This window comes from Brettanomyces bruxellensis, chromosome 7, assembly GCF_011074885.1.
Source record: "Brettanomyces bruxellensis chromosome 7, complete sequence".
NCBI lineage: Eukaryota > Fungi > Ascomycota > Pichiomycetes > Pichiales > Pichiaceae > Brettanomyces > Brettanomyces bruxellensis.
In genome coordinates this window covers 746,867-771,198 of record NC_054688.1, presented here as the reverse complement: position 1 = coordinate 771,198, position 24,332 = coordinate 746,867, and the positions used below count along the sequence as shown (strand labels likewise).

The 24,332-nt window shown below is 38.9% G+C and overlaps 9 protein-coding genes across 9 annotated transcripts; 5 read left to right on the top strand and 4 right to left on the bottom strand.

Moving 5' to 3' along the window:
- Positions 1 to 98: 98 nt before the first annotated feature.
- Positions 99 to 1,052, top strand: BRETT_004823 (uncharacterized protein; the record flags this gene model as incomplete). Its single annotated transcript, XM_041283312.1, has 1 exon — positions 99 to 1,052. One exon carries the CDS (start codon positions 99 to 101, stop codon positions 1,050 to 1,052), a length of 954 nt encoding a protein of 317 aa, XP_041136664.1.
- A 178-nt stretch (positions 1,053 to 1,230) lies between these two features.
- On the bottom strand, positions 1,231 to 2,058 carry BRETT_004822 (uncharacterized protein; the record flags this gene model as incomplete). The annotated part of the gene is made up of 1 exon (XM_041283311.1): positions 1,231 to 2,058. The coding sequence occupies one exon, from the start codon at positions 2,056 to 2,058 to the stop codon at positions 1,231 to 1,233; it is 828 nt and encodes a 275-aa protein (XP_041136663.1).
- Positions 2,059 to 3,554: 1,496 nt separating this feature from the next.
- On the top strand, positions 3,555 to 4,445 carry BRETT_004821 (uncharacterized protein; the record flags this gene model as incomplete). Its single annotated transcript, XM_041283310.1, has 1 exon — positions 3,555 to 4,445. One exon carries the CDS (start codon positions 3,555 to 3,557, stop codon positions 4,443 to 4,445), a length of 891 nt encoding a protein of 296 aa, XP_041136662.1.
- Positions 4,446 to 5,371: 926 nt separating this feature from the next.
- Positions 5,372 to 9,652, top strand: BRETT_004820 (uncharacterized protein; the record flags this gene model as incomplete). Its single annotated transcript, XM_041283309.1, has 1 exon — positions 5,372 to 9,652. One exon carries the CDS (start codon positions 5,372 to 5,374, stop codon positions 9,650 to 9,652), a length of 4,281 nt encoding a protein of 1,426 aa, XP_041136661.1.
- A 915-nt stretch (positions 9,653 to 10,567) lies between these two features.
- Positions 10,568 to 14,542, bottom strand: BRETT_004819 (uncharacterized protein; the record flags this gene model as incomplete). Its single annotated transcript, XM_041283308.1, has 1 exon — positions 10,568 to 14,542. One exon carries the CDS (start codon positions 14,540 to 14,542, stop codon positions 10,568 to 10,570), a length of 3,975 nt encoding a protein of 1,324 aa, XP_041136660.1.
- Positions 14,543 to 15,904: 1,362 nt separating this feature from the next.
- On the top strand, positions 15,905 to 16,369 carry BRETT_004818 (uncharacterized protein; the record flags this gene model as incomplete). Its single annotated transcript, XM_041283307.1, has 1 exon — positions 15,905 to 16,369. One exon carries the CDS (start codon positions 15,905 to 15,907, stop codon positions 16,367 to 16,369), a length of 465 nt encoding a protein of 154 aa, XP_041136659.1.
- A 197-nt stretch (positions 16,370 to 16,566) lies between these two features.
- BRETT_004817 (uncharacterized protein) lies at positions 16,567 to 21,165 on the bottom strand (the record flags this gene model as incomplete). The annotated part of the gene is made up of 1 exon (XM_041283306.1): positions 16,567 to 21,165. The coding sequence occupies one exon, from the start codon at positions 21,163 to 21,165 to the stop codon at positions 16,567 to 16,569; it is 4,599 nt and encodes a 1,532-aa protein (XP_041136658.1).
- Positions 21,166 to 21,929: 764 nt separating this feature from the next.
- BRETT_004816 (uncharacterized protein) lies at positions 21,930 to 23,303 on the top strand (the record flags this gene model as incomplete). Its single annotated transcript, XM_041283305.1, has 1 exon — positions 21,930 to 23,303. One exon carries the CDS (start codon positions 21,930 to 21,932, stop codon positions 23,301 to 23,303), a length of 1,374 nt encoding a protein of 457 aa, XP_041136657.1.
- Positions 23,304 to 23,385: 82 nt separating this feature from the next.
- On the bottom strand, positions 23,386 to 24,243 carry BRETT_004815 (uncharacterized protein; the record flags this gene model as incomplete). Its single annotated transcript, XM_041283304.1, has 1 exon — positions 23,386 to 24,243. The coding sequence occupies one exon, from the start codon at positions 24,241 to 24,243 to the stop codon at positions 23,386 to 23,388; it is 858 nt and encodes a 285-aa protein (XP_041136656.1).
- Between the last annotated feature and the right edge of the window lie 89 nt (positions 24,244 to 24,332).

Genomic DNA, 24,332 nt, shown 5'->3' with positions numbered 1-24,332 from the left:
TTACAGTTTATCAATTTTTTACACATGCTTTATTCCATAAAGTAGCAATTAGTGATTTTCTGAATACACAAAGGTAAATAGCACAAATCTGAAGTGTCATGTCGGAAATTGCACCGATAAAGTACGACAATGCTAGACGTACAAAATCCGGACTAATTTCTCGTCTCGTTTACATTACAAAACTTTTAACTAAACCCGAGTTTTACAATGCTCTTACAGAACCTATGGGCAATGTGGGCGATCAAGATTCAATTTTGGGAACGGTCTGTTACGGATGTCTTTTATTCAGTGAGCTAATTAAAAGACGTCCACAGATCATTCGAGCACTCAGTAAAGTGACAAATCACATGTTACAATTGGCTATAAGAGTTATTAGCCCTTTGATACATTCCAGCAAGTTTGCAGCAGTGCTGAGCTATAGATTGCAAGTGTTGCAGAGAAACACGGAGGAAGAAAATGAGGCAGTGTTAAGCCCAAAGGAGCTACAATTAAGTCAAGTTTTGAAATCGATCTCCTCGTATATTTCCGATATAAGAATCTTTGGCCGAATGTGGGCTATTCCTGGTAGCATAGCGTCGACAATTACTGGGTTGGAGCGTACTTATAGCGAAAAGAATTCCTCACCATTATTCAAACTAGTTGAGGCATTTGGTGTTGTGATTGGAAACGGAAACCAGCCACTCGAAAATATGGCTTTTGCATGTGGTCATAGATGGTCACTGTATGAGGATAAAAAGTCAGGAGCCATAAGTTCATACTGTTACTCGCGGTCTTCGCGTTGTTGGTGTGCATCAATCATTGTAACGTTAATTAAAATACTAAGACAGATGTTCATATACAGGAAGAATGGAGAGAAAGTTTTCGGAAATGTTTCATTGGACGAAAATCTTTTAAGAAACCTCCTCAACTTGCCATTGAGTTATCACTGGTCATTCCCAGAAGGCAGACTCAGCCAACTTACAGTTGCAATTCTTGCACTTGGAGCGTCACTCATCAAAACCAGAAAGATAATGTACGGTGTCGGATATAAAATCCGGAGTATCACAGTGTAAGCAGTCATTTATAAGTAGTGGATAATATCCTTTTCGTCTATAGAGAAAAAAAGAAACAAAAAGAAGAGCATTGTACAGTAGAGGAAGCGAGCAGATGCTTTATAAAAATGCAGAATGCGATAATGCAAGTAAACAACGCCCATATAAAAAAGAGGACACGAATAAATGTACATAAGGCTCATAACATCGTTTGGGCCATTTCAGGAAACTGTAAGCCATCCGAAACTCCGGTTAAAGTAGTTCCGGCCGACGATGAGGTGTTTATACGGTGCTTTCTGAATTTCATACCTACTTTTGGGCGTGTCAAGTCCACAGCAAGAATAAAGAAAACCAATCCATACAAAAAGCAGGCAGTCCACTCCATGACACCCGAGTAACCATAGAAATATGATGCATTTCCCTGATCATTGGCAACAAGAATGAAAATTCCATAAAAGGAAATAGCAGCCACAGTGCAGAGAGTCCAGATAAGCGTAATGCCAAAACAGATGGCAAAGTAACGTTCGCGATAGTGGTAGTTGTATATAAGCTTGAGTATCAGGTCAATAATTGCAAACACAACGTCGAAACCAATGAAAAGAGCTAAAAACAGCACGTGAATTTGAGTGTGCGTGGTAACCTTGAAGCAGCTGACCATCAATATGAAAAATGACGACAACGACATGGCTATCACCAAACAAAACTGCAAACATTTGGTGATCCGATTGAAGTATGGAAGTAAGTAATTTGCCTTTTCGCCTCGAAGTCTATATTCTTCATACGTCGCCCAGACACCGAATACACCCATGAGTGCACTGCCGCAAATAAACACAGGCTGGCGGTCTGTGGCTGCAACATCAGATAGATATATGATCCACCGACTCATATTTGCATAATCTGTATAGTATGGTTGTCGTCCAGAAACGATCCATGACACTAACAATCCAATAAGCATGGCCCACCACCAGAAGCAGGCAACCAATGGAAGAATCCATGCATATTTTGGTTTAATATCCGGCAATCCCATTACTTCAACTGCAATTGTATGCCAAAATCTATGTCTATGTGAAAAGTATTGAGAATTTGTGCGTAGCCGCTTTCTATAAAAATCAGATCTGTTCTCAACGGTTTCTATCAACGGTTTCTACTTTGGTTGCAGTTTCCGTGCCCTGTTCTCTTGCGTTTTCTTTAATATTGACGTGGTAAATATGCGCGTTGTGCTCATTTATACAGGAACAGTTATAACTCTCAAAATGAAAGAAAAGTATATGATACCGTATCAAAGTACTGCGCCGAATGTGCCGAGAATTTGGCACCCAGAAACAGTTATGATAACGAGCGGTCAATCAAATTAAAGAGGAATGTGTACATAGCAACAGGAAGGAAGAAATCGCCCCAAGGGGCTGAGCTTTTTTAGTTGATTCACAAAAAAAGACCGTGAACAATGTATACCTGAATATACGAAGATAAAAAAAGAAGTAACCTCTGAAAAATATTTCTACTGGGAACCGTCGCGCTACCGGAAAATATGGCACGTGAATTTTTTCCTCGATTTGTCGATCGTCGAACTACATTTTTGGGAAATACTCGCAAGAATTATTCGTACATTCCAATATCAGCATTATCATGCTTGCGTTCAAATTTTTTTTTTTTTCGATGCGAGAAACAAATTTAATTTTATATAAAGGATCATCGAACGGGGGAATAGGTCTTTCGATATTATTATACTTCGAACCTTATCTCTTCTCATTGAATTCGTGTGCCATGTTTACGGTGCAAGGGTGGGTGTTGAATTAGTAAATTAAGATATGAGAAGCAGTCAAAAATATTCAGACAAAAAATCATTGCACCAGTTATATTGCGAGACTAAACATTAATGCCACCTAAGATTTCAAATTGTACGTTCATTTGAAAACCGTATGCGCTCATCTAAACGGCAATTGTATTATTTTTTCAAAACGGTATTTTTGTTGTACTTACCCCCCCCCCCCCAACATTGGGATAAAAGGTGAGTTAAGATTTGTGACATGTGACAGGTGTAGGTTGATTGAGATATATCATTGGAAGTTCTTGTTAATAACGCAAATCCTCTACGTTCGTTTTGCTGATATCTGGTATCCCATTATCTCATCATTGAGTAATTAAAGATAAAGAAGCAAACAATTTTTTTTTTTTTTTTTTTTTTATGGTGTTATTCGCCTTGGCATATTCTGCATTATCCTAATAGCCTCATCCCCCCCCTCTGCTTGGGGGATTATTTGTTAATTGTATTTAATTTTAATTAGTTTATTTATTTTTTTATGCCGCTTTAATTTAACGCCTGACCTTTGTTTAATCTTGTCTATCTCGTCGCCACTTTATTTTTCTACAAAAATATGAAATATCCCCTTTTCCCATCTACAAGTTTTCATCTCTTAGTGAATACTGATTTAACATATCCATCAGAACTTCCTAAAAGAATATTTAATGAATTCTATATAGCAAATATTTTGAAATATGATGATTCATGAAAGAATACAAAGTATGCCAGAGGCAGGTGGACAACTTGATTTGAAAGTTACGCCACGCGAACCTCAGAAGCATATAAAAAAGCAGAATGGAAGTAAGAAGAATATGAATAAACCTAATAGAAGTGAACAGAATAAGAAGGATCGAAAGATTAAAGCCAAGGGCAAGAAAGCCTCAAAGCAAGAACAAAAAGAGTTTTCTATACCACCCAGAGGAGCTCTGCCTGACGGATCAAGCGTCAACTTTGGCCATGAAAAGCTTAAGTATCCGGTTAAACTCAGAAATGAGACTGGGAAAGGTCGCAAGAACATTAACCGGCAGCATTCGGGAGACGGCATGAAAAACAGAGCGGTGTTAAAGAGCACGGCTATAAGCCTCAAAGAGACAACTAACGATTTGAAGAATATGCTGATTTCCGACACTTTTGCTGAACCATCACTTCCAGATGGATCCAGGCCTGTTTTTAACAACAACACCGGCAAAAACAACAAAAATGGTGGTATTCGGATGGAAATGTCTGAGTCTAGTTCACAAAGCTCTCGTTCGCATTCAAGAAATCAATCCCAGCGGAAATCCCGGTCTCGTTCACACTCTCGTGCTAGTAGCCACTCACCACCAATGTCTGCATCTTCGTCATATTTGAACTTAACACCACCAACTACTTCTTCCTCTAATCACTACGCAGAGTTGCGTACTCCGGGTTTGCAGACCCTTCCGGATGGTTCTAGGCCGGTATTTGGTAACGAACCAGAGCATTTCTCAAGAGCCAAATATTCGAACTTGACTTCTATGACTTCATATTCAACAGATTCGCTCTCTGGATCAAATAAGGTCTATGCCGGATCATCTTTTCATAGTTCGCCATCTGCTGTTTCACTTCCAAGACCCTCATTTACTGGTAAATGAGAAATGTTTGGATTAGAAATTCCTTTTTTTTATATGTGAAACAGCAGTACAAATTGGCTGCTGGAGCTGTTGTATTGATTGCCGTCCGGATGTTAAACTCTGGAATCTTTGCTAATATCTCTATTAACCGCTACATTCAACACTGTATTAATTATCAGTTGCTTTTTCGTTGATTGCTTGAGGATAGAGCATTTTTTTGGATTTCAATTCTTAACAGTTTCAAAATCGTTTTGTGCTGTGCTGTGCATTCATATATGGAGGTTATTTGTGATTTTTTCCTCTCTTTTTTTTTTTTTTCTGTGTGAAGTGGTGTCAATATGCTATGCTGACCAATTAAATTACACATGTGCATATGGAGCGGTGCTCTAAGTACATAAGTGTGACGATTTGCTGTAATAACTTTGAGTTGTTGACGGTTTGAATAAAGTTCATGCAATCACTTGCTTTGTCATAAATTTGATGGCCTCATGGTTTGTAGATAGTGTAGGTTGTAGTTGTGCATACCAATAATAATATATTGCTATATATGAGCAGATGGTGAATTAAGGCACGATGCGGAATCTTGTGATAGTTACGGCAGCTTTCTTATACCTTAGACTTAATTAGTATCATATCTTCTTTTGTCCATATTACTTGATAATAGAAAGAGGCCGGTCGGAAGGTTATCTTGCTTTTTTCTCATTCTGGTATTTCTCGCCGTTTAAGGGAAGAAAACCACACCACCGCGCAAAAAATGAAAAATGACAAAGCACAAAAAAAAAAAGAAAAAAAGATTACTGCTTCACTTAGATACGGCATGAAAGAAAGTGTTATCATGATCCAAAGTTTCCAGGATATCGGTGATTCCCAATTGTTAGGTGGCTATATACACGCAAATAAAATTCCACGATTTGGTGTATACAGATAGCTTAAAAACCATCCGTATAATGTCAAAAGAAGTGGACAATTCTGAGGGTGTTCGCATATACAGCCCTCAATCTCGAAGAGAATCATCGAATTCTTCTGCTTTGCATTCTATCCATTCGTCGGTAGCACACGCAGAGGAAAATGACACAGAAATCTTCTCTGGAGCAGCTTCGCAAGTTGTTCCATCGTCTGTGTCAAAATTCCATCATCACATTCACTCTGTCAATTCACCTTCTGTCGTTTCTCTATCTCCCTCACATAGTAGAGGGGGAGAGTCGTTTGTCCTAAGCGAGCCTTATTTGGATCAAACTGGGGAAACAGATGAAAATACAAATACAACGGATAGACAGTTTTCACAGAGAGCAAGATTTAGTTTTTTCACTGCTGATGAGATCGAATCTGCCAAGGGTGTCTCCAGTTTAAGGAGAATGACTACAAATTCACGCTCTGGCCCTGTTCCGGTTGATTATGACACAAACTGGAATCATTTCGAGGATGATTACACGGATAGTGAGGCATTGGCATCTGAAGATGAGTGTAGTGGTCTTTCTCCGGGATTGGATGCCACACATGAATCAGCAGATTATGGTAGCACCAATAATAGTAGAGAAGATGAGTCCAATGGTGATACACATGGAGCCGAGTATGCCGAGAGGAGACTAGCATACGATGCTGAGAACGAGTTCATAAGAAAGCAGCTTAGCGATGATGTGGTGGCAGGAAATTACAAGAAAGCTGATGTCAAGTATCACGACCAGCTATTTCTCCCCAAGTTTCCAGCCCGCAATGAAAATCAGCGATTCTATCTTGCTGAGGAGGATCTTGTGGTTGGTATTGCCTCTTACAGAATAACGAAGATGGGATTGGTACTTTATTACGTGATCGTCACACTCACCTTAGGTCTTGGATACCTATTTTTCAGATGGTTTCCTAGATATAAAATACAGATATTGGCCGAGCGTGTCCCATTAGGAAAAGCAGAAATGGTAGTTATTGAGGATGAGTATGGGCTCTTGGATGTGATCAATGTGAAGCGAGAATGGTACAATAGGAGAATATCCACATTCATATGGCCATCCGGCATATATCCTAAGGAGGACGAAGTTGGAGACGAGGATGATTCAATTATTCCTATTCTCATCTTTTTTGAATATCGTTACATGAAGTTTTTCTACGACCCTAGAGTTGACCTCTACAGGTTGGCAACAAATTGGCTTGATAAGAGATGGTGCCATTATCCTGATCTCAAGGATGGAATAACAAAGGAAGTCCATATGGCAAGAAGGGACACTTTTGGGAAAAACATAATAGAAATAAAAGACAAGTCAGTGTATGCACTTTTACGGGATGAAATACTGCATCCATTCTACGCTTTTCAAATCTTTTCCGTCATCCTTTGGCTATCCGATAACTACTACTACTATGCATTTTGCATCTTTATAATATCCGTTCTATCGATCTCCCAGTCTTTGATAGAAACACGACAGAATATGGAAAGAATGAGACAGCTTGCTTTGTTTGAATGCACAATCCGGGTTCGTAGAAATGGATACTGGACGGAAGTTTCTTCAAGTGACTTAGTTCCAGGTGATGTTTACGAAGTTTCAGATCCTTCTTTATCTATTTTACCGTGCGATTCATTGCTTTTAAGTGGGGACTGCATTGTTAACGAGTCTATGCTTACTGGAGAATCAGTCCCAGTGTCGAAAGTCCCGGTTGCATCAGATACTGTGAAAAATCTAAAGCAAGAATACACCGGAGCGAAGTTTTCTTCTCACTTCACCAAGTCCTTTTTGTACAGTGGAACAAAGATTGTTAGGTGTCGATATGGTAATAACGGTACGGAGCCAGCAACTGCATTGGTCATGAGAACAGGATTTAATACTACAAAGGGGGCATTGGTTAGGACAATGCTATTTCCTAAACCCACAGGATTCAAGTTCTATGAGGATTCATTCAAATATATTGGTGTTATGGGACTTGTTGCCGGCATTGGCTTTTTATTCTCCATCATTAATTTTGTTAAGCTTGGTGTCGACACAAAGACCATCATTTTGCGTGCGTTGGATATCATCACCATTATTGTTCCACCGGCTTTACCGGCTACTTTAACCATAGGTACAAGTTTTGCTTTGGCACGCCTTCGGAGGAAGAATATATTCTGTATTGCGCCAACGAGGCTCAACATAGGTGGAAAATTGGATGTTGTGTGCTTTGATAAAACGGGAACTCTTACTGAAGAAGGCTTAGACGTTATGGGACTAAATGTATCGAAGTCCATGACAGATAGGAAGCAGCACGTGTTTTCCGATCTCTTTGAGAATTTGGAAGAAATGATGTCGCTGGAAAAGAATAACAAACAGTCGATGGATCTATTCTTAACAATGCTTACATGCCATTCGTTAAAACTTATCGCGGGAGAACTAATTGGAGATCCATTGGATGCAAAAATGTTTGAATTCACGGGCTGGAAATTGATTGAGGAGCCTTCTGAAAATCAGCAGTTACAGCACTACATATTGCGGCATAAATTACCACAGAATGCAAATCCAATATTATTTACCGCAAGCGATGGAAACAATGCCGATCAAAGCTTTGTTCAGATAAAGGAGTATGAGTTCATCTCCCAGCTCAGGCGAATGTCTGTCATATGCCAGTCATATGACGATGACGATGATGAGATTAAAGTTTTCGTGAAGGGAGCACCAGAAGTTATGGAAGAAATATGTCTTTCGGAGAGTATCCCTGAAAATTTCCATGAATTACTTTCGCATTATACACACTCCGGATACAGGGTTATTGCATGTGCAACCAAAACCATTACACGTCCACCACGTTATCGTAAAAATACGAATAATTTGACATTTCTGAATGATTTGTCGCGTGAAAAAGTGGAGAGTGAACTAGAATTCATCGGTTTCATAGTTTTTGAAAATAAGCTTAAAGGATCCACAAAGCGTGTTCTCACTGAATTAAGAACTGCAGGAATCAGAACCATTATGTGTACCGGTGATAATATTCTTACTGCCGTGAGTGTGGCTAAGGAATGCTCTCTTATAAATGACTCAACCAAGGTTTATATCGCTTCGTTTAACTTCAAAAATCCGGCTTTTGGTGATTCACCAGCACAAGGTCAGCCTCTGATTGTATGGAATGAAGTTGATAATCCAGATCTTCAACTAGATGCGACTACCCTGGCACCAACAAATATAAACCAGGATGATAACTACTGTGTGGCAGTGACAGGTGATGTCTTCAAGTATATTTTGACTGAGATGGCGAATCAGCAGTACTTGATAGAGAGAATGATCATGAGAGGTGCAATATTTGCTAGGATGTCGCCAGATGAAAAACATGAGCTTGTCGATCGGCTTAAATCTTTGGACTACACTGTAAGCTTTTGTGGTGATGGTGCGAACGATTGTGGTGCGCTCAAAGCTGCAGATGTTGGAATTTCATTGAGTGAAGCTGAAGCATCTGTTGCTGCGCCATTCACTTCCCGAACATTTGAGATTTCCTGTGTGCCCGATGTGATTAAAGAGGGCCGTGCGGCATTGGTTACAAGTTTCTCGTGCTTCCAGTATATGTCGTTGTATTCTGCCATTCAGTTTATCAGTGTTTCCATATTATACAAAGAAGGTGTGAATCTAGGTGACTTCCAGTTCCTTTACATTGATCTGTTCTTGATAATTCCAATCGCCATATTCATGTCATGGTCAAAAGCATACCCAATCATGTGCAAAAAGAGACCCACCGCTAATCTAGTGTCTCCAAAAATTCTTATACCTCTACTTGGCTCCATCCTCATCGAGTGCTTTTTCCAGATATTTGGCTGGCTTTGGGGCAAACATCCTCAAGAACCGTGGTATCGCAAAGCTGTTCCGGGCAATGATGAAGAGGTGAAATGTTCTGATAACACTGTTGTTTTTCTCTTTGCGAATTTCCAGTACATTTTTGCTGCATTGATGCTAACGGTCGGGCCTCCATACAGAGAATCTGCCATTAAGAATAGGCCTTTCATTATAACAATCATACTCACGATTTGCTTGTCGATCGGATTGATGGGTATTGATCCAGCTTCCTGGTTTGGAGATTTGATGGATTTGACATGGACACCATGGTCTTTGGATATTCAACTATTGATATGTGCGTTTGTCAATTACGCAGTTTTAGAGTTTGGCCAGAAGCACTTATTTATGAAGATCGCCCGATTCTACAAACACATGTTTGGAAGAAAGAAGTCCAAGAAGAAGTTCAAAAACTTGAAAAAGGAATTTAGCAGTTTTGGCCTAGAGGCATAATTCTTCTACTACAATACTTTTTTCTCTCGTACAAGTCAGGAGACACTGTTAGAGCATATATAAATATTTTATCATTAAAAAGGATAAAAATATACACCGAGGTGTTGAATTCTTTACTGCACGGCACACATCGTGTCATTTGTATTGAATGTAGTAGCTGCATACAGTAAGAAAAATGCTTTCAGAAGGACCGGCCTAGATGTTGCATCACGCATCTTTTGTATGCCATGAATTCTTTCAAACAGGCATCTTTATTCATATTCTGATAGTTTTTCACCATACAACTGCCGTAAGCAGCAGAAAGTTCAGAACATTGCATCGTAGCACTCATTAACCGAGTGACCTGCTTCATTGGCTTCTGCTTTAATGTATTCGTCACTCCCATTTCGAAAGTATAGACTGGTTGTCAATTAATCTTGAAGTATCTGTTTGAATTTCGTGCAAAAATAAGTATGAAATAGAACAGTGAATTAAGCAATGGCTGAATATTATGCTTATCAAGAAGTACTGCGATGCTATATATATGTCGGGCCGGGAATATATATATACAAATGAGACAGAAATTTTGGAATGCAGCCTCTCTCTATTGGTTTAGAGCATTTATAGATAAGAAAAGATAACGTATTAAAACCAGCAAAATAATTTGCATTAACGTGCTAATCTCATTATTCTTAATTTTTTTTCTCGCTTCTTTCTCCGGATGAAAATAAATAACAATAACAATAGAAGGAATAAAATGTGAAGATGCGAAGATAAACAAACTGATTGGGTGTTCATGCGCCGGCTGCTTTCGGTTCACCTTCTGAATTGTACTACTTTAACATACACTATATATAACTGACTTTTTGCGGTATAAAGATTTAGAAAGCATATGATTAAACTTTTAAACTTGGTACACAAAACCAACAACCACTTTTACTCTTTCTTGATTAGTCCACCCTCCTTGCATAATGAGAAGAACAACGATGACTTGTCTTTCAAGAGGTTGTCAGGCGTGTCAAATTCAGCCACTTTTCCCTTATCCAACACGATGATCCGATCACTGTCAATAATAGTGTTTAATCTGTGGGCAATCGTGAGAATAGTTCTCTCTTTAAATGCAGATCTTATCGTTTGCTGCACAATGGAGTCCGTTTGAACATCAACATTGGCAGTGGCCTCATCTAAAACAAGAATCTTGGAATCACTCTTACAGAGCGCTCTAGCCAAACACATCAACTGTCTTTGGCCGACAGAAAGGTTTGATCCTCCCTCTGAGAGCTTTATCAAAAGAGGATTATAGTGCACAGAGGATTTATCCTCTAAAGATTTGTACATCACGTTAACGTACTCCGCGAGATGAGAAAGCCTTAGTGCGTTCCAAAGATCATCATCTGGATACTGGTCAATAGGATCCAAATTCGACCGAATTGTACCTTCAAATATTTGGGCATCCTGTGGAATAATGGAGAGTTTCGACCTCAAATCATAAAGTCCGATCTCACCAGTATTGATATCATCAATAATGATTTTCCCTTTAACTGCTTCAATAATTCTGAAGATTGCTAAAGTCAAACTGGATTTGCCAGCACCAGTTCTGCCGACGATTCCGATTTTCTCCCTTGGATTGATGGATATGTTGATATCCTTTAGCACAAGGTCTAAATCATCTCTATATCTAGTGGAATAGTGATCAAAGGAGAGTGCACCATTATGGGGCCATTCCTTAGATGGCCTGTTAGATTCAATGATCACAGGTGCTTCTGATGGAAGAGAAGAGTACTCTTCAACTCTTTCAATAGAAACAATATCAGACTCTATACGTGAACTCATACGCACGACTCTGTTTAATGCCTGTGTCACTTGCAAAGCATATGAAACAGAAAGACCAACTAAACCAGGCGTAACCCTACCAGAGTTTAATGTCAGTATGAGAAGTCCAGAAGCTCCCAAAATTATTAGTGAACCGATAAACTCTAATCTGATACTTAGCCATCTATTTGCTGTCATCGAAGGATGGTATGCACTCATGTTCCGATTCATCTTGTAGCAACTTAGAAAAACAAAACGGTCGGACTGATCGTATGCTCTGATTGTCTCAGCACCATTCAATGTTTCTTGCAAATGAGCGAAGATTGGAGATCTTGTGATGGAATCCAATCTCCTCAATTCACGTGATGTCGACAAATAGTACATCTGGAAATACCTGTAAATGAATCCAAGGGGTATAACAAACAAGATGAACTGCCACGTGGAAAGAACAATCACGAGAATTGTGAATCCAACCCTGACGGCGGATCCAAAGAAGTTGGCAAAAACTCTAAACAATGACTCATCTATCTTTGATATATCGTTAGAAAACCTGTTCAAAATGCGGCCAATTGGTGTTGTCTCGAAGAACTCCATTGGAGCTCGAAGTACACAATCCAACATCTTTTGATGCATCTTCTTTGAGCCTGAGATCGAGCACAAAAGCCATTGAACCAAGGTCTCACAAAGACTGAAAATTGCAGTGAATAGACATATGCCAAAGTATATTCCAAGGTTCTTCCAAGGAGATGGATTTCCACCCTCTCTGCTATTTAGTTCGGACCAATATTTCAACCAAACATTGGCCAACACAGACAATCCCATGGATATAACAATGCAGAGCATGAACAACAACACATTCCAAACTCCACATGCCTTCATATACGACAAATACACCTCCCATTTCACACTTCCCTTTTGCGTGTGTTCACTCCTACCTGATTTGGCCTTTGCTCGCTCCACTTTCACAATTGCATCCTTATAGTTTTCCAATCTGGCATTTTCAAGAGTAGTATTGTGCTTACGTGCAGTTAAAGCCTCATCTGGAAATAACGATGTTGCCGAAGAGCTTTCAGAACTTTTATCTTTCAGAACCTCTTGATCGAAATGCTCCTTATCCTTCTCTGTTCCGAATTCCCTCATTAATGAAGATAATCTTGCTCCTGAGTTGATCAAACTCTCATAACTTCCCTCTTCCATAACATTGCCATTAGAAAGAACAGTAATTTGGTCTGCATATTTCAAAACGTGTAAATTGTTCGTGCACAGAATCCTGCATCTTGATTTTAGCAAACCCGTGGATCCAAGCACATTCTTAATGATGTGCTTTCCGACATGTTCATCAACAGCACTCAAAATATCATCCAAGATGAAGATATCCGCTCTGGAATAGACCGCTCTTGCTAACGCTAGCCGAACTTTCTGACCTCCGGATAAACTGATGCCCTTTTCGCCAACCTGTGTCATATCTCCCTCTGGAAAAATGCTGAGATCTCGTGATAGATCACAAGCTTCAATAGTCTTCTTATAGAACGCTGGATCTTCCCTGAATCCAAAAATAATATTTTCCTTAACAGTTCCATTCATAATCCAAGGAATCTGGGGAACATATGCAACGGTTCCCTTCAAAAGTATTTTTCCAGTTCGCTTATTCAAATTTCCTAGAATTGCTTGAAGAACTGCAGACTTACCTGAACCAACTCTTCCAACAAGGCAGTTCAAAGTAGCAAGTTTAGCACTGTAGTTGAAATTGGTAAGTGCAATTTTCTCTGGATTCTGAGACCATAAGAAAGTTCCATCACTAACCTGAACAACTGGATCGTTGGATTTGGGATCTGCTGGGAGTCTTAAAACAGAAGAAGAATCTAATTCATCACTCATAAAGAATTTTGTAAGACGCTGAACAGAAACTTGTGCTTCAATAAAGTCACTTATAGCCCAAGGTAAAACCGTGAGCGGGAACTCCAACAAATTAAACAAAGATATCGCTGTGAACACAATATCTGTACTTAGAGGTGTTCCAGAATATATTATAATAAACACGGCAAAGGTGGAAGTACTAACAATTGATGGAACCATGTTGAAGATGAATTGATTCACAGCCTGATAAACGCCGATTTCCTGTAAGTTCTTTAACTCTTTATCATTTCTCACCTCCATTAGGCGTTCTCTGTACGGGTTTTCCCAGGCATAAAGCTTGAGAGAGCTGATATTACTCAAAATTTCTGATATCAAGCTGGTTCTTTCATCTTTAACTTTCATCTGCCTGTGCTGAAGAGTTTTTAAAGCACGCGAAATGACAGTATTCATTGGAATTGTAAATAACAAAACCAGCAAACCCATCCACATGGAATTTCCCATAAGCTTGTACAAGGATACCAAGCAAAGAACAATCTGAACTGGTCCGGACCATATTATTTGCAAATTATTGCACAATGTCTGCAACCGTTGAGTATCCACCGACATAAGGTTAACTATGTCACCTGTTGTCATCTCTTGTCTAGCCTCAATGGATAAAACTAAAGATTTCTGATATATAAAAGTGTTTAAGGAAGACTTAACTTTAATTCCCATATCCATAATCTTCTCAATGTACTGATGCAGACAGAAAGATTCAAGAACCGAGAGTCCAAACATTGAAATAACAAGTAGAAATCCCTCAGCGAGAGGAGCAGCTGCTTTATCTTCTCCATACCTTTGAACAAACCTGATAAGGTTCTTCAATAGTTGTGGTTGGCTAAATCTAATGAAATCTTTGATCAATTCATAAAGTCCACCAAGAAAGAATGGTCTTCCAAATGCCTTCACTAATGACATTAACAATGATGGGTGCTTCCAGTTTTTCAACCTTTCATTCTCCCAGTTTGCCTTTAGAATTTTAGATATGTTCTCTGTTTTTAGCGAACTAGGTAAAGGAGGAAGATCCGAGAGTGTAAGGTACTGCTTATAACCTTTTTGCATTAACGGCGTCATCCAGGAGAATGTAAACCGACTAAAGATATTAGCGTAATCACGAAGACTGTGCTCTTCTGAAACAAGCTTTTCATTAACTAAAGAGCACTGAACCTCGATAATAAATATCGAAATTGTGACAACTTCCATGGAAATTTGAAGGAAAATGTTCAGTGCACGGGACGGTCTCAAATAAATGCTAATAAGTCGAAAAAAGCCAAATACGATGTACCCCATCCAATAAAGAATTACCTGTGGCAAGGAGACATATGACTTGTAGTTTTGAACATATGTCAAAAGCACAACGATGCACTGAGCTATAACCGAAGAAAAGCTCGACCACCAGACAGCGTCCTTCCAATAACTTGCATTTTCATCCGTGTACTCTGCAAATTTTGGATAGTATAAAGTTAAAGATATTTGTAAAACTATCTGTATTCCAATTAGTGAAAGCTTTATTGCAAGCCAATACGGAAAGCGTGTGTTAATGGTGGGTTTATGTCTGAGGCTACAAAACTGAAATCCACCACTAACAATCATCCACACTGAAAGCAGATTAATCAATATTCCATTAACAAAACAAGGTGAGAGGTCATGTAAGGGAGATATTGGGTAGTATCCCCCTTCATCATAACATCCACATGGGGTGCTAATTTCGGCAAACGATAACATAAAATTTCGATCAGGGCAAGACTAAGGTCACCTTTTCATCACAATCTTCTATTCAACACAAAGCAGTTTGTAAACAAAGTGGAGTAAAAATCAGGCCCTATATTCTTGATGATGAATTGGCAGAAAAAAGTGAACTGCACAGTTGTATAGTTGGTTCTCAGCCAGTTCAAATCTTAATTATAGATAGAAGAGGCTGAATTTTTTTTGGTAAACTTTTTTTGCAATCGCGTCGATGCCATCCCTATTCGGTAAATATACCGAGCCAAGCTTTTCTTGGTATAAGCAGAATCGGACTTCAATCTTATTCCGTCAGTATAAATATAGATCGCTTGCTTGTTTGTATAAACAGAAAAAGACATACTTTTTTTGTAGCAATATCAAAATTTAAAGTCTTTTAAAACTAACTAAATTGATCCGCTTAATCGCATGTAAAGAATGCAAAGAATAAATTGTACCGTTAGAGACTATGCGTCTCCGGAAGTTACGCTTTCCGCACATTTATTCATTAAGACGCGTAGATCGACTCCACAAAATTCTGCAAGTCTCCTTCCAACCTGTCAAATGAAACCAAATTTCTCGATAGACGCGACAAATCAAAAAAAGGTATCACCTGATTGGTACGGATGGTCTATATAATAAAAGATAAACGCTATATCATCACATTCATTGCCACCGTATAAATAGCATCGGAAGATAAGTGTAATTCATGAATAGACAAGAAGCAAACTAATTACATCTTATTTTCAACTTCTCGTTTAGTTTATACTGTTAGCAAGTTGCCCACATACATTCATCTTTTTAGTATTATCAATAAGCAATATATTAAACAAGCACACAAGAATGCCTAAATTCAGCTATCTCCCTAATCTGAATGATGCATTCACGCCGTTATCGGATCCCCAACTAGCAATTTTAAGAAAGCAAGTGGAGTCTGAGGGCACAGATCCCACTATCCAGTCACTTTTCAATTATGCATGGGGGTTGGTGAAGTCTAAAGATAAAGGTGATAATAAGCAAGGTATCAACATACTCACAGGAATTTTTAAAAAGGAACCTTCTCGAAGAAGAGAATGCTTGTACTATCTATCTGTGGGATGTTATAAGATTGGTGAATATAAAGAAAGCGAAAGGTATGTTAACGTTTTACTAGATCATGAACCGGATAACTTACAGGCAAAGGAGTTAAAGGATGAAATACATAATGAATTGGCAAAGAACAGTGTCATAGGCCTTGCCATATTGAGTGGGCTCACTGCGGCTGGTGTTGGTCTTGCGAGTGTTTTGCTACGTCGGAAAAGAAATTGAGAGATGTATAAAATCAGAATATATATATTTATGTGTTTGTATATACACAGATCTAATTTGTCATAATGAATTAACCATGGCTGGTAGTTTAAACTGGAATGCAGGTGCGATAAATATCTACTACGTTATTTGTTTTCCAACTGTATTTTTCATTTATAAATTTAATCTAACTATGTAAGTGGCATCTCGCAGCACATCTAATCCGTATCCTCAATAAGTCCTCCTTCCTTACACAACGAATAGAACAATGATGATTTGTCCTTCAAGAGGTTATCAGGCGTGTCAAATTCAGCCACTTTTCCCTTGTCCAACACGATGATCCGATCACTGTCAATAATGGTGTTTAATCTGTGGGCAATCGTGAGAATAGTTCTCTCTTTAAATGCAGATCTTATCGTTTGCTGCACAATCGAGTCCGTTTGAACATCAACATTAGCAGTAGCCTCATCCAGCACAAGAATCCGACAGTTTTCTTTACAAAGGGCCCTTGCTAAGCACATCAACTGTCTCTGGCCAACAGATAAATTCGAGCCACCTTCACTGACAGGTGAGAGTAATGGATTATATTTGACAGTTGACTTGTCATCTATGTCCTCATACATCTTCTTGATATGATCGCTTAGATGAGATAACTTAAGAGCATTCCATAAAGCCTCGTCTGTATACTGATCAGTTGGATCCAAATTGGATCTTATAGTGCCTTGGAATATTTGAGAGTCTTGTGGAATAATCGAAAGCCTAGATCTCAAATCAAATAGGCCAAGCTTACTGGTGTCCAGATCATCTATGTTTATATGACCTCCAGAAGCCTCAATAAGTCTGAATAGAGCAAGAGTCAATGAAGATTTACCTGCACCAGTTCTACCCACGATACCAACTTTTTCCTGTGATTTAATTGATAAGTTGATATCTTTCAACACCAACTCAAGGTCCGGCCTATACCTTGCAGAATAGTGTACAAACCGGACTGCTCCCTTATAAGGCCAATTATCAGCCGGCTTGCGTGACTCGATAAATTGTGGTGCCTCTGGTTTGATTTTAGCATACTCCATGACTCTTTCCACGGAAACAATATTAGATTCGATATCAACAGTCATTCTGACAATCCAGTTCAAGAATTGGGTAATCTGTAAAGCATATGAAACCGACAAACCGACCAAACCAGGGGTCACGTGACCTCCTCTTAAAGTAACGATCAACAAGCCAGAAGCTGCAAGAATAATTAGTGATCCCAAAAATTCAAGGCGGACAGCCAACCACCGATTAGCACTCACAGCTGGATGGTAAGCACTCATATTCTTATCTGTATTGTACTGATTCAAGAATATGAATCTCTTAATCTGATTGTATGCCCTGATAGTTGCAACACCCCTCAATGTCTCTTCAAAGTGTGAAAATATTGGAGATCTGGAAACAGAGTCTAAACGCCGGAGTTCTCTCGAGGATGCCAAATAATACTTCTGGAAGTATCTGTAAACAAATCCTAGAGGGATAACAAAGAAGATAAACTGCCAAGTGGAGAACACAATAACGATGATTGTGAACAAGACCCTAATACTAGTAGAAAAGAAACTATCAAGAACCCTAAACATGACCGCATCGATACGGTATATATCATTTGAAAACCTGTTAAGAATCCGACCAATAGGTGTTGTCTCAAAAAACTGCATTGGTGCAAGCAAAACACTTTCTAGCATACTTTGATGAAGAATCTTGGATCCGGAAACAGAGCATAGCAACCACTGAACCAAACTCTCACTAACAACAAACACTATAGATATCATGCAAAGTGCAAAGTAGATCCCCAAATTCCTCCATGGGTTAGGGTTATAGCCCATCCTACTATTCAACTCAGACCAGTATTTCAACCACACATTGGCCAACACAGACAATCCCATATATGCGATGATAAAGGCAATCAAGATGCAAACATTTCTGAACCCACAAGCCTTGAAATAAGTAAGATAAACGTTCCATTTCACCTTTCCCTGTTCGTGCTTTTCATTTCTGCCTGTCTGCTCCTCGATTATCTCCTTCTGCTTAACAGCATTTGTAAAATCTTCCATTTCCGCCTTATGAACCACATGCTTTGAAGCTTCTTTAATCTCTGAATCAAGCTCACCCAAGGCGAATGACTCTTTGCTGTCGGTCGTGACAACCTTCTCAATTGCCTCGGCAGCCTTATCTGAGTTCGACTCTTCATTCTCAGGAGTGGTATCGCCGCTTTTTCCAGCATGACCAAACTCCTTCAAAAGCTTATATAAACCAGATTTGTTCTCCATGGCCATCAAATCAGTATAACTTCCCTCTTCTTGGACTCTACCTTGCGAGAGCATGGTAATCTTATCAGCATGAACGAGGACGTGCAAATTGTTCGTAGCAAGAATTCTGCATCTGCTTTTAAGTAAACCTTCAGGGCCAAGAACATTGTTGATAATATGTCTTCCCACATGCTCGTCCACCGCACTCAATATATCATCTAAAATGTAAACATCCGAACGGGCATAAACGGATCTAGCCAATGATAAACGTGCCTTTTGACCTCCAGACAAGCTGATTCCCTTTTCACCCACCTGTGTTAAATCACCATCCGGCATAATACCTAAATCCAAAATCAAAGCACATGCCTTAAGCGTCTTTTCATAAAAGTCCTTATCATACTTGCATCCAAACAAGATGTTCTCTCGAATAGTACCGTTCATGATCCAAGGAATTTGAGGAACATAAGCAACAGAACCATAAACTCTTGCAATACCTTTAGTCTTGTGCAAGTCACCAAGTATAGCCTGAAGCATACATGATTTTCCAGAGCCAACCCTTCCAACAATACAATTGAGATCTCCAACTTTTGCACTGTAATTAATGTTCACAAGAGCAACTTTATAAGGGTGACGAGACCACAAAAAGTCGGCATCTTCAATCTCAACAGCAGGTGCACCTTTTTCGTAATTTGGAGAAAGTTTATGGACTGAATTCATCTCCAATTCATCACTCATCATAAAGTCTGATAGTCTCTTAAGAGAAACTTGGGCTTCAATGACGCTCCCGATAACATTCGGAAGAACAGCTAATGGGAAACTTAATAAGTTGAAAAGAGAAAGTGCTGTAAAGACGATGTCCGTTCCCAATGGGCGTGAGCTGTACTTCCATAGGAAAAGTCCAAATGATGCAGTGCTGACTAGATGAGGAGCCGATTTGAAAACAAATTGGTTGCATGCCTGGCACACACCGATTTTCTTCAAGTTCTTGAGTTCTTTCTCATTTCTCACGTAAGTCAGCTTCTTCCTGAACGGAATTTCCCAGGCATACAACTTCAAAGACTTGATGTTGTTAAGGATTTCGGAAATAAGTCCAGTTCTCTCATCCTTGATTTTCATCTGCCTCTTCTGCAAACTCTTGAGGATACCAAATAGGAAGGTATTCAAGGGCACGCTTATCACCATGATAAAAACACCAACCCACATGGCATTTCCAATCAACTTGTAGAGAGAGAGCAAGCAAAGTATTATTTGAAAAGGTCCAGACCAAATGAGTTGCAGATTCCTGCATAACTCCTGTAAACGTTGAGTATCAACAGACATCAAGTTGACAATATCGCCTGTACTTTTCTTTTGTTTGGCCTCCGCAGACAAGGTCAAGGCCTTCTGATAAATAAGACAGTTTAAAGATGACTTCACTTTAATGCCTGTGTCGAACACCCTCTCAAAATATTGATGTAAAGCCGCAGTCTGAATGACAGAAACACCAAACATTCCAACAACAATCATAAAGCCTCTGGTAAGAGGAATGCTATGATCCTTAGAGTAATCATCAACAAATTGGATCAATTTTTTCAAAAATTGTGGCTGAATGAAGGCGATACAATCCTGAATGAGTTTGAAAATACCGGCAAACATGAATTGACCGCCAAATGATTTCCAAAGAGCCTTTGCCAAAGAAGGTGCGCTTCCTTTATTAATCTCACTTTTCCAATTCTCGTACAAAGAGTTGAACAAGTTTCTTGATTTCAAAGCACTTGGCAGCATAGGTAGATCTTTCTGTTCGAGATACTTGTGATAACCCTTACTCATTAAAGGTGTCAGCCATTCAAAAGTAATACGACTGAATATGTTGGCATTTTCCACTGGATTATACTCCTCCGGCTTTAAAATAGGTCTTGGAGATTCAGTAATCTCCAACACAAGAATCAGAATAGTATTTATACCGGTAGCCCATATTAAGAAAGTCATAGCAGTTGTTGTTTTTCGAAGATACACATTAATTATGCGGAAAAAGTTCAAAATAGCGTATACCAACCAGAAGTTAATTAATGCGGTGGAGGCAATGAAAGACTTGTAATTCTCAATGTATGAAAGTGCGCTAACTATCAATAAAGACAAGCAAGTGCCAAGCGTCGACCACCACTGTATATCATTCAAAAAGGTTACATTCAAAGGATAAGAAGTAACCTTTGGGTAGTATAGACAGATCAGTAGCTGAAGCATAACCTGTAAAGCAATTAAGATGCATTTAATGCCAAAAAATGACGAGGATCTTGCACTTATGTTTCTCTTCTGACGCAATCTATGTATTTCTATTGAGCCATGAACTATGATTGCAACCGATAATAAATTTGTAAGGATACCATTAATAAAACATGGCGAAATATCGTTTATAGGTGAAATGATAGAGTATCCGCCGTTGTCATAGCAGGAGCAGATTGGGCTTTTTAAGAAAGTACCATTTGAAGATGAATGGCCAATAATCTCCGAAGAATCCACAATCTGAGTGCTAATATCGTTCCAAAAAGCACTCATTTTGCTATTTTCTGCTTTTACCAAAACTTTGTGCTAATTAGAGATGGTACTTGGCGTAAAGTTGAAACAGGATATGCTATACAAAAACTATGAAGGCAAATGATTTCTTATATACGGAGTTCTTAAATACTCGAAGAGCTAAGCAGGAAAGCGGAGAATTTTGAGATAAAAGCCGTAAAAATTTCGCTTTCCACAGTATAGAATGCAGTGTACGGATGTATTTACTTAGTCGATTAATAAGCGGTTCAGCTACCTTTTATTGAAAATTACAGAGCACCGACAGAATTCAAAGTGAAAAAGGTGATGAATGTAATCAATATGTGAGCAACATATTGTTTATGTTTCCTTTCCTGGTTGTACTTGCCTTTCTAGATAAACCAGACCTAGCTATTATATTATGTATATATATTTTTTTGGTCGTCACCCTTACCAAGCACGGATTCAATTTCCGAATCTTGCGAATGGTTACAGTATTAACGTCGATTGACGGGTCAATCAAATGGAGACTCTTATATTGCGAATTATTCCACAAACAGCTAAATTGCTTGCTTGTAAACCCCAAAAGAGTAATAATCTGACATTTTTTTTATCATCTTGGGGAGAGAAAAAAAGTGAAATGAAATCATCTTGAAAGACACACAGATGCGTGTCACATCTCTTTTTTGTATTCAATCCAGCTTTCTAAGAATATTTATACTTTCATTAAAGCTTGATTTATCAAGGCAATAAATATACTCGTCAAATTTTGTTTGGCTGCCAGAAGTATGACTGTTGTGAGAAGGAATAAAGTTTCGAATAAGAAAGTAAACGTGAAGTTGGAAAGGCAATCACGAATTGGAGATTCAGGAAGAGTTAAAAAGGAAACAGGGAGAAGAAAGATAAAAAAGGAACCTTTGGACACGATTGCAGTGAAGCAGGAGGAATTCAGTGAAGAAGATCTAAAGAATTTGAAGCTGCTTGGCCTAACTATAAGCAAGTTTCGTACTCGATGTTCCAGATTACTGAAAGGTTTTGAACAAAAACCAGAAAGTGTTCAGTTCGAGATTCCAACAACAGATCTTAAAAGAAAACCAAAACTAAGATACAGACCTCCAAATGGGACGATACTGGATATTTCAAAGCTTGATTTTGATAAACCACTTGAAGATCAAATTGAGTTGTCAGATGTTTATTTTCTTCATCATGCCATAACATACTCCAAGAGGGTGGTAATGGTTATTGGTGCCGGAGTTTCTGTGGGGGCTGGTATTCCTGATTTCAGATCCTCTAATGGTCTATTTCAAGGCTTGGCTACTAAATCCTCAGGTTCAGGAAAAAATCTCTTTGACTATAATGTGTTTAGGTCAGATGGTTCCATTAAGAAATTTGAGTCAATGATCCACAAGTTGTACACTCTTTCCAATGAGTGCGACCCAACATATTATCATCACATGATTGATAAGATATCAGAGCAAGGTCGTCTTCTGAGACTATATACACAGAATATTGATTGTCTAGACGTACAGTTACCACATTTGAAAACAAAGATCCCGCTAACTTTTCACAAACCATATCCAAAATGCATTCAATTGCATGGGAATATTCAGCTAATGAACTGTTCAAAGTGTCGGTATATTACACCGTTGAATGAGACGTTTTTCAAAAAGGCACCTAATACAGAAGGAAGAAGATTAATAGTGAGATGTCCAGAATGCCAGGAGATGAACAAGGTTCGTGATATTGCAGGGAAAAGATTACAGAACGAAGGAATACTGAGGCCAAGAATTGTTTTATACAACGAGTTCCATCCGGATGGTGAAATTATCGGAAGCATCACTGAATCTGATATCAAATCAAGACCAGATTGTCTCATTGTTACTGGTACTACACTAAAGATACCGGGAGTGAGAAGGCTTGTGAAAGAAATGGCAAGATCTGTGCATGCGAATAAAGGATATGTGATATGGGTGAATATAGATCCTCCAACACAGAGTATTGTGGATTATGTGGAGTATTTCGATTTGCTAGTAATTGGAAGTTGCCAGATGGTTCCAGGTCTTGTCAGTCTATATGACTACGTTTACAAGCCTAAGAAAAGACGCAGAAAGGTTAATACAAAAGTGGAAACGTTGAAGTCCGAGAAAATACGGGTTGCATAACCGATATGCCCTGGATACGTTTTTGAGTGTCAACATTTTGTTAAGTCTATAATACTGTATAATACATATATTCCGAATTCACTTACTGGTCCTCTGGATCTTCTGGTTCTTCCATATCTTCAGCCGGATCCTTTGGCTCCTGGTTTTCATCCCATTGTGTCATATTATCAATGCATGTAACGATCGTTCTTAGAGACTCGCTTTTGTCTCTATCGGAACAGTCCAAAGGCAGAAACTGCACCATTCCAAAGTCATCCACTAGCTGTGCTATTGCCTTATTCAATCGTCTGTATTTGGGATTTGTTAGAATCAGATCTTTTTGATCGTCTTGCACCTCATCGTCATTCATTAGCATTGGATCTGGGCATAAGAACTTCCTCACTTCCCTTTTCGACATCTTTCCTTTGACCAAGTCCATCTTTGAAAGTATGTTCAAATGAGGCAGCTCCATGAAAATCATCGTTGACATCGCTTCCAAGGCTCCTGAAAAGAACTTGGCTCTATCAACCATAAAGGGAGCCTCTATTAGATATGTACAGCAAAGGTTAAAGTTTAGTTGCTGTTGTATGTGTTTCACCACAATTGGCATAGCCGGTATATGACTGTATAATTCGATCTGTCCCGGGCAGTCGAAAATAAGATAGTCATCTGGATAATCTCCGATTTGGTCATCGAGCCAATCCAAATTTTTCAAAAGGAACTCAAAGCAGTAAATAAGACCACCGTTTGGACCAAGTTTGAGTTCATCCTCGACGTCATCCAACGAAATCAAGTCTCTGATATCTATAGTAAATTCGTACTCATGTGCTGTTGCTGCTGGATCTAGGTTAACAAGATTGGCTGATCTTCCCTGTGATTCCATATACGCCATCATAGAATTGCAAAATGTAGATTTTCCCACCCCTGCAGGCCCCATGACCATTACTCCGACTTTCGACATGATTTGAATACTCAAGTATTGATTAGAACTGAAACGGTTAGGATCTGGAACTCTGATTAGTATCTAAGAAGGAATACTAGAGATGTACA